At 46.6% G+C, this 9,951-nt stretch overlaps 1 protein-coding gene across 5 annotated transcripts in view; it reads right to left on the bottom strand.

Moving 5' to 3' along the window:
- Positions 1–821: 821 nt before the first annotated feature.
- ERBB4 (erb-b2 receptor tyrosine kinase 4) overlaps positions 822–9,951 on the bottom strand; it is a 580,318-nt gene continuing 571,188 nt past the window's right edge. For all 5 annotated transcript variants that reach the window (XM_032114089.1, XM_032114092.1, XM_032114088.1 and 2 more), the window contains one exon: positions 822–9,458. In XM_032114089.1, the coding sequence (XP_031969980.1) occupies positions 9,022–9,458 (437 nt within the window). In that variant the 3' untranslated portion in view covers positions 822–9,021. The remainder of the gene's footprint in view (positions 9,459–9,951) is intronic.

Below are 9,951 nucleotides of genomic sequence, written 5' to 3'. Positions count from 1 at the left end.
GCACCTGGCAGCACCTGGGGGGGCTTATTCAGCCTGTCTGAGAGCATGGGAAGCATCTCTGTGTTTTCAAACTGGGTTTAAAGGTGCAGCTGCCAAAGGCAGAGCCAGCCACGGCCAAGCTATAGAGCTGGGGTGAGATGAAGGCACGCAGGTGTGGGGTGCATGCCCAGAGGGTGCCTGTTGGCATAGTGGGGTGTGTGGTTCTTGGGGCTAGATCTGATGTATGCACTGAATTAATGTGTCTAAATATACAGATGCATCATTGCCCCACACCACCCTCCACTGCCTCCAGCAAAGAAGCTGGGGGGATAAATCAGCCCAGCTGAGCCAGGGCAGCTGTGGGTGAATGAGCAGCAACTGGACAGCCAGTGAGTGAGCTGGGGCACAGGGCATAGGCACTGACACCTTCGTGGGCCATGGTTTGTTTTAAAAAGAATGAAAACCTCAGAGCTGCATAACCCTGGGATTGTGGGGGTAGGGCACACATGGAGGGGCATGGGATTTTCAGGGAAGAGGGGTGCTGCTGGAGGAGCTGCTCCACAGGAACTTGGCTGCTGGAACTGGGGTCAGGTAGGCTGTGATCCCTGTGTGTAGGGCATGTGTGGGATGTGAGGGGTTCTGTCTGTGTGTGGAGGGGGGGAGTGTGGAATGTTTTGGGCTCTGTGTGTGTGTAGGGTGTGTGTGAGGTTCTGTGTGTGTGTGTAGGGTGTGTGTGGCTGCCCCAGCTCAGGGCCATGCCAGGGCTTTCCATGGACATAGGGACTCTGTGGCACTGACAGCACTCAAGCCACCTTCCAAGAGATTTCACATGTGCACAGAGACTTTGTTTCATATTTTATTGAATTTCATTTATATTAAATTAAAAATATATTTCTGACAGATTCATGTAACAAAAAGGCAGAACAGTTTTCAAATTGTTCAGCTGGGATGAGCGTGGGTTGATGCAAGGTGGGTCGCAGTCTACATTTGCCTTAACAAACAGATAAAGCTCTACCCCAAGGACCATGAGGAGAAACTCCGGGCTGCACACGGGAGTGGGGAATAGAACCACACAAAGAGAAGATCCACAGGTTTCTTCCCAGCTTCCAAACAAGACAAAAGGGAATGGAAAGGAAAAAAAGAAAAAACCCAAGAAACCATGAAAAGAGGGGAAATTATGCTAAAATATGTACCTAATATTAACCCAGGTCAGTAAGTATTTTAACAGTGTTTAATTCTCGACAGCTAAAATATGAGAAACGAAAGGTTAAAGTAACATTACGCCACACACGATTGGCATACCCTACTGTGTAAGCAAGTGCAGAAAGTCTGAACACACCACAATAGTGCTAAAACACAGAATCACACAGAATGCTGAAAATGGTACTTCTAACCAAAACCAGAGGGTGGGAAGGGAGAGAAAGGAAAGGGGAGGAGTGGCTTAAATCACAAGCAAATTACCTATATACAAATCAACCCTAAGGACAATTATGTTCCAAACAATGATGTCCACAAGGAAAATAAAAGCAACATTATCCTTATTTACAAATGCAACTAGCTGTGTCTTTAACAAGCTATAAAAATACTATTCACATTTTCAAAGTAACATACAGTAGGTTTTGAATTTTTTTTTTTTTTTGTTTCAGAAAGGCAGCTAACTCTGAATGCATCACTTTGCAAGAGATGAGTGTCTTCCCCAACATGCTGACACCTCTCTTCTTCTGAAGGTACTTCATAAGGCAGAAGTATGGTTGTTTTATGTTGTGGCTCTTTCAGAACACGGAGAATTGACAAAAACCCAGACCACCCCATCTCTGCTGCTGGTTCCTCTGGGCCAGGCCATGCTGGCACCGTGATCAGGAGTCACCAGGAGCTCAGTGCTATCCCAGTGTCACTTCACAGGTGGGAGCCTTTGATTCCAAGGGGACTATAATGTCATCCCCCAGGGCCTGAATTTGAGCCTCATCTGAAAAGTCAGTCATTCAAGACCACCAGGTCAGGAAATACAATTTGGCTATCTCCGTTCTTAGAAAGAGACTTCTTTTCCCCTCAGTTTCCCTTCCCTATACTAGGGCTGCTACCTATTTAGCAATTCCAGCTTACAGTGTTGGGGAAGTAGCAAAAACTGGGCAAAAGAAGGGATTAAAACCATTGTGAATAATGTATCAAATGGGTACCAATTTCCATCATTAAAATGCTATAAAAAATTACCAGTTTTCTCATTCACCTGCATTTTTCTCTTGCATTACCCCACCATAAGTACCCCCACAAGCAGCCAGCACCTAGCTCCTGTCCCATGTCCAGAGGAACAGTGGTTTCATGCATTCAAAGTTAGCTACCCCTACACAGCTGCTCAGTTAATAATCGACCCATTTAACAGCAGGACCAGTTTATGCTACATATGTCAGAGTACCTTACCTCGAAAGAACGGCATACATATCTACACTTGGAAAATACCAGTCACAGTTCCCTACTGTGGTTATCCCAAAAGGGTTTAGTCTTCAGAGTGCTATGGACAATGCAGTGTTTCCCCCCTAGGAGAGCTAAAAGGTTGGGCTGGGGACCAAACTGCTTGCAAGCGGTGCTCAGTGACAGCCGATGGCTCTGTGTACCTGTGGCCCTGGTCACACCTGAGCCAGCAGCCCGAGGGTGCTGGGCAGGATGCACCTTCATCCCAGAGGGTTCATCCAGAACACCACTGGAGCATGATTTCATGGCTTTTTTATTGGTGAGGGGAGAAGAACTGGGACATAACTACTCACACTGTCTAATGCCTTACAAAACTCCCCTTAAAACCTCTCTCTGCCAAGGTCCACAAAACTTACTTCTAAAATTAAATAATAAAAAAAGGAAAAAAACCCAGCTTTGACTCCTCTTGTTTCCTATTGGGATGTCCTTGGACTTCCCCCTCACACCTTTCCCTGTATTGCTGCTGCAGACCCCTGGGCGGAAGGTGTCTCTCTGGCTCTGGTTAGGAGATGAGACTGGCTACAGTTCAAGCCCCACTGAGTGCCATCACCATCAGTCACCTGAACACTCACAAAGTTCCCTAAAATTGCTCTGCATTGTCCAAACTTACAGGCAGATCCCAGCCATCACTGCAGCACCACCACCAACAGCCTCAGCTGCCCCTGATTTCCTCAAGAGCAAGGAGTCTACCATCGGAACAAACCACTATTCCACACAGTGGTAAAATAAAATTGTGCTAAAATAACATTAAAACTAACATGGAGACATGATTTTTGGACATTTTAGAATGGTGCTTCTAACCACATAACTTTATTTCTGTTATTTGTTCCCAATCTGAAAGCCCCATTTGTAACACTGACCTTTTCCAACTCTGTAACAAATGCTTAGCAACCGGCAGAAAATAAAAAAGAGGGAATCCTGCACACACAGTGGTGCTGCAACAGTGGTGCTGCACTGAGGCTGCACTGACAACTGCAGCTCCCTGCCTGATGGAGCACAAGCACTACGGCCAGCCACCCTACCCCACCCAGCCCTGGCTTTCTGAAAAATAATCTGAAGCCAAATCCAAGATTTTTATCTAACCACAGATGAGCTGTTTTGTCAGCAGCAGAGGTCGAAGATCCACCTGAATGAGTCTATAGCAAGTGACAGAGCTGGAAATGAGCAGGTGCAGAGACTTCATGTGCCACCACGTTTTGAAAAAGCCTTCCCAAAGGGAAATTGAGGTGACATCATCCCCTCTGAGATGCCCTCTAAGAGCCAAAGGGGTGACTGAAAACTGCAGGCCCAGCTCTCATTATTCTAAAGCCTCTGTTTCACCATTCACTCTCAAGTCAAACAGCCGTCCAAGCATGTAAGCACCTATCTGAGCTCCATAGTTCCAAAATGTGCTTGGGAAACCCAAGGTGGACGACCTGAGACACCAGCTGTGCAGGGTGAGGGGAGCAGCCAACCCTGACTCACGGGCACTGCCCAGCTGCCAGCCCTGGGCACATCTGGTGCTCCCATTCCTTCCTCCCTAAAGGGCTGGCACGCTGGAGTGTGAGTGTCCCTGTGTGTGCTCATGGGTGCTGCAGTGGTTGCTGTCCCTTCTGTATACCTGGGCTGCCAGGGAAGCACAGCCCACAGGGATGCCTCCAGTTATCCTGGGGAATTACATGACCAACAGCCTCATTCTGTCTTGTGCCAGTCTCTCCTCATCTCCCAGATGGAATAAAAGAGCTCAAACAATCCCACCATTCCGTTAGCTACCACCATGATACACAACACCTACACAGACACACCATTAAACAAAAAAAGATTTTTTTCTTTGATATCTGATTTTCCATCCCCAAAACCAAGCTGTGTTTCTAGGCTGACTCACCTCACAGCTCATACTTCTCCCATGTGCTGCTCAGCTCTACCTAAAGCTATGGCAAGACTGGATCCATAGAGTCAGGGCTGAACTGCTGTTCCAGAACTGCCACTTTCCTTCCTTCTGGGCTGGGATTGATGGTGGCTGAGGGTGAGGGAAATGCTCTCCCTCTCAAATCTTTATTGGAAACAGGTGTCAGATCATTGCATATGAGCCTTGCAGTCAAGAAGCACATTTCCTACCAAGTAAGCAGTACATCCAGGGGTAGGTAACACAACATTTCTCTGTACATGGAAAAGGATTTCAGGGTACCTGAAACAGACCCACATGGTGGCTCCTATTGCAGATTTATTTCCATCTCTTGCTACCTGAGAGAGACAACCTGTTTGAAATATAGTTGTAAATACTCTGCTACATCTGAGCCAATCGCCATGTAAGAATCCCTCCTGGCTGTTTTGCAGAAAAAGAAAAATCTGAAAAGAGCTGAAGAAGTAAACTCAAAAGTAGTTGGTTTCAGCCAATTGTGTTACAGTGAGTCAATCGGCCCCAGCATCCATGTCTGCTTGCAATAACCCTCAGGTAGATAATAACAGCTAAGACAAGTATCACTGAAAGAGACCAGGAAAAAATAAGCTATTGTTCTCTTTCCTTTAGCACGTTGCTTTGTGCCTTGGACAAAGGCCGATCCACACTCGGGTAAAAACATGCTTTTGAAAAGTTGGTCACTGCTCTCCTGTCACACAGGCCACAAAAGGAGGAAGGAGAGCATTTATAAACAGGAGACTGCATTCTAAAACCCACAAAACCCAAGTGTGCCATGTACAGATACTTCTGTAGCATTAGAGAGTGAATTACACCCAAAGCACTTCTGCTGATGCGCTCACCTGCTACTTTGTGCTGACAAAATGCAGTTTGTGTGTGGAAATATGTGCTTTTCCCCCAAATCTGTCATTATGCATTAAAGAGCCTGGCTCTCATCTTTCATCCCATATGAATCCCAGTTGAATGCTTGCCATGATTTTGCCACGTGCACTTGCCCAGGTTCTTTCACCAAGCCAGCAGCAATACCCAATAAGGCAAAAATGCAAGTTAGGGACAGCCAGGTGTTTCTGCTGATCAGATTAAAGCAGCCAAACAGTTCTTATGTCAGTTCCCCTTTTTTTCTTTAGCCATGGTTAAACTATCTGTTTCAAGGAGGCAAAACCTGCCAGCATAGCTCAGAACTTCTCTTCCAGAGGAAAGGAGCAGGGTTCAGATAACTGCTTCTCTCACCAGGGAAAAGAGGTTGGTTCAGCAGCAGCCTCAGCACCACACAGGCCAATCTGACAAAACCACACTGACCCTTGCCAAGTTGGGCAAGGGTAGTGACTAGCATGGCACAAAACACAAGGGCCAGTTTTGGCAACTGCAACTCAAACCAGAAGCTCAGAAAATAGCAAAAAAAATAAATTGTGAAGCTGCAGTGTGAGGAGTTCTCCCTCATCCCAAATCACTGTGTTCATTAAGCCTCTGCCTGTCCTCTGCTATCCCAGACCCCACTAGCACGGCTCAGCATGGCTCAGCCTGGCTGCCAGGCAGAGCCCAAGCTCCTGTTCCAGCTTTTCTGCTGCCCCACTTGCAGGAACCTCTGCATTTCCATGTTACTTAATGTATTATAGCACACCCACAGTCAACAAATTAAATTAATAAATAATTCAAGCCTTGTAAGAAATAAAACATTAAACTGTTAAACCCCATCAGTATTTACATTTGGATTACTCCACGGGCTTGTTTCCAACACGAGCACGACTTCATTACCAGAGGAACAAACAGGCCTCAGCTTGTGTGAGCAGCTCCATCCCAGTGCCTGGCTCTGGAGGTGTGCCTGCCTCTGCCCCAGCAGCCTTTGAGTTCATCTCTGAATTCAAACATGTGAGCTGTGCCAGGATTTTATTTTATGTTTTTTCTCCATTAGGAGTTACTCTATTACAAGACTTGTTCAGGGACAAATCAACCCTCCTCTACCTACCTATGGTACTGTGGGCAGCTGCTGTGCTGAAACGGGACACGCACATTCCTGTGCCCGTCTCTGTCCCCAGGCAGCTTGGCAGCGTTGTCCCAGCCTGGCAGACCTTGGCCTGTGCATCAGACGACACCCTGTGAGCACTCCTGTGGGGAAACCTTCCCTGGAGCAGCCATCCAGGGCCTCGTTCCACCCTCTGAGCCCCAGCCCCTGCCCAGTGCCTGCCCGTGTCCCACTAAGATGGTGAGGAGCTACCAGAGGCACCAGAAGAGGCCCCTCAGTGCAGGATTGTATCCATCTATCCCATGACAGTGGTCTCCTGGCCATTTGGTCCTGTCACTACAAACCACCTTGGTACGACTTGACCGAAGATCTCCTTTTAACAGCTCAAAGATCTGTACCTGTTCTTGCTGCTTTCAGAACCTTCAGATATGTACTCAGCGTACACCTGGTTGCAGCTGGTCGGGACACACCTGATGCACAAACAGCTCACTGGCTGAAACAGCCTTGTGATCACAGAGTTTGTTTTCCATCTACAAGGGTAACAACCAACTCAGGTTTGAAATCTCTTCACACTTTTGTCAAGCTGACCCTCAGCCACCAAGCTTTGGGTAACTATTGCTTGTTTCTTACTCCTTCCTCTGCTTCCCTAAGATTAAAGGTGGCAAGCTGTTGCAATGGCAGGAATTCAGAGGAGGATGATGCCGTTTCCAGACCACTGGTTGTTGCTGGTTTTGTTGCCAGGTTAGGTCACCCCAAAGATCTCAACCCTAACAGAACTGAAGCACATAAACTGAAATACTGCTGCACCACCCAAGATTGCCATCCACCAGGTTTTGCTTCTTCACTTTAAAAGCCTTGATGGATAGAGACAGGCAGATCTCCAAAGGTACCTAATAGTTCCTTAAGATGTTTGGTGGGAAGTAGGCTCACAAATGCTCTTACACACACGGTCTTGGTGTGCCAGGAGCAAGCCTCGGTGTCTCCGGCCCTTATGCCTTCTTTCCCAGCTCCACCTGCCCCCAGTCACTAAAAACGTCCAGAACTCTGGTTTGAAAGAGATTTCCAAAGAGGAGCAGGTCAGGGGGTGTCTACCTAAAAAATGAGGTTGATAAAAGCAGAACTAAGTGCAAGGAGACTGACTCATACTTATTTACATTTTTGACAGAAAGCTCTGCAAATCATGCACATTTTAACTTCTCAAACCTCATATGCACTGTCTTCTGTGCCAGAGTAATCCTCCTTTTAGAAAAATGGTATTCTGTACTGTGCTGCAAGCCAGAGCAGGACATTTGCCTCCTCTGATCCTTTCCAGGGATTGCTCTGCTGTCCTTCATACAGCAGCAGGAAGAGCTGGCTGCTCTGTCACTGTATTCTCTAAAGCAGTCACTGCATCAGCCTCTCAGAACTGGCAGACGTTGTTCCAAAGACTTGATTTGCTTCATTTTGGCATTTCCACAGTCATCCTTTACATATAATTATTATTTCTTTTTTTAATTTAAAATTATTATTTTGTATTTTGCTGGTCACTTCCATATTGCTTCATTCAAAATCCAGAAAACAGTTCAAATAAAATCAGAGGTTAAGTGCAAACTAACTTTCCAGTGAACCGCTATGTGCGTTTTCTCCAGTCCAGTGTCTGTCTTCCAGTTTAAAAGACCCTTCCCACCCCACCCCACAGAACATCAGTGACCCCTACCAAACTCTTCAGTTCTCTGTCTTATCCTCAGTGTTGCCTGACAGCATCCCCAGCTCCCTTCATGACCATGAAGAAGAAAAAGAGGGAAGAATTAGTGATGATTGTTCGAAGTGTTTATAGTCAGCAGGTATAAAATAGGAAAGCAAAGCTTTTGGCATACAAATCTTCATTTCTTGGCCTGTTTTTTAGCTTCAAAAGGAACATATTGGAGGTGTGGTTTTGTTACTCTCTTCTGAAAGGTATTTTGTGTTTAAAGTGTTTGTTGTGTTGGCACACATACAAAAATGGTCGTTTCAGGGTACCAGTTCTGAGCAGGAGTCTCTGTGGCTGGGAATTGGCACAAAATCACGGTGTGGCTCAGAAGAAGGGTTCAGCTGTATGTGGGAATCACATCATCATTTCTTGGAAAGCCACAATGAAGATCTGAATGTTTTTGAAAAGCTACACTAGCCATTTTCAGTTGCTGGGATAGAAAGTGTTAGAGAAAGAAATTGGATTCTCAATCTCAATTACTACGCTATCACACAGGATATAAAAATTGTCCATTTTTCACCCTGATGGAAATTGCATGGAGATTTCCAGGAGTGCTGTACAGACTCTCATCAGTTCCTGCTGAAAGAATCAGCCTTTCTGTGGCTTTCTCTACACTGTCTGGTTGAATCACTGAGAATGAGCTCAACAGCAGCACTGTCACTGGCCTTTCCTGGTACCAACTGACTTCTCTGGACATCCAACCCCCTGCATCTGCGGAAAGTGGGAAAGGCCAGGTTGTACATGCCTTCTTTCAGTCTCTTTCCTTCCTTCCTGGTTCCAAACCCAATCTGCAACCAACTCCGAAACATCCTTTCACTTAGAAGTATCAAAAATGAGTGAACTGGCAAGAAGAGGAAGCTCATGGGAGAAAGAGAGGGAGGGAGGGAGGGAGGACGGACAACGGCAAGGAGAAAGGGAGAGCAAGAGAGTAAGAGTGAGGCAGCTACAAGGGGTTGCCTTTCTACTTCTGTGAGAGCACAGCCACTACACCACGGTATTCCGGTGTCTGTAGGGCGGCGGGGGCAGCACAGTGCCAGGCTTCAGGGAGAACTCAGAGAGGTATTCAGGATTCTCTGCCACTATGGGCCGGATCCGTCCATTCTGTTTGTAAAAGTATTTTGTGCTGTACTCTTGCAGGTAGTCCGGGTGCTGGAGGGTGCTCCGTGGGGGCAGGCTGTGGTTCCAGTAGTCTGGGTTGTCAAAGGCCTTCTTGGCTTTCTCCGGCAAATTGTTCTTCAGGTACTCGGTATTTTCCAAGGTGTTGGCGAAAGTGTTGAGGTACAATGGCTCGTTCACGTACTCGTCCTCTGCTTTGGGCTGCCCGTTGGGAGCGTTGTGGTACTCTGGGTTGTCCACAGCTTGGAGATCTCCATTCTTTCGTCGGGAAACAAATGGGTTCTCTTCCACTGGGTTTAGGTAATCTAAGGAAAGATAAAAAATAAGTCAGCCAGGAGTGGTAGTAATCCGTCCATGTAGCATCACGTGACCAGAAGCAGCACTTAGACTAGAGCACCCTCCACCTCAGCCATTGCTAGAACTCCAGATGGGATCAGGAGCCAACTATGTTGAACACACACTTGTGAAAAATGAAGTACTTACAAGCTAAACAGACAATATGGGTTAAAAGAGATACCTTGGAAGACTGATTTACCAAACACACTGGCCAACTAAACTACAGCTCTTACTGAGCCATAGCCTGTGTGCTCCCCTGGACTTCATCTCACTGTATGATCTACAGAGCCAAACATGCTGCCTGACTCCTGCCTCTGCAACCTTGGACCTATTAGCAAACCCTCTGCTCTGCAGTCCTTCCATCCACAAAACTCTACAGGAATCTTAGTTAAGCCTCTCAGCACAAAGCCTATCCCCAAGGGCTAACTTTTAAGACAGCTTCATTTCTAACAGAACAATTTG

Source organism: Corvus moneduloides, chromosome 7 (assembly GCF_009650955.1).
Source record: "Corvus moneduloides isolate bCorMon1 chromosome 7, bCorMon1.pri, whole genome shotgun sequence".
In the NCBI taxonomy this organism is placed as follows: Eukaryota; Metazoa; Chordata; class Aves; order Passeriformes; family Corvidae; genus Corvus; species Corvus moneduloides.
Note: the sequence above shows the minus strand (reverse complement) of the source record. Positions and strands in the feature narration are given on the sequence as shown.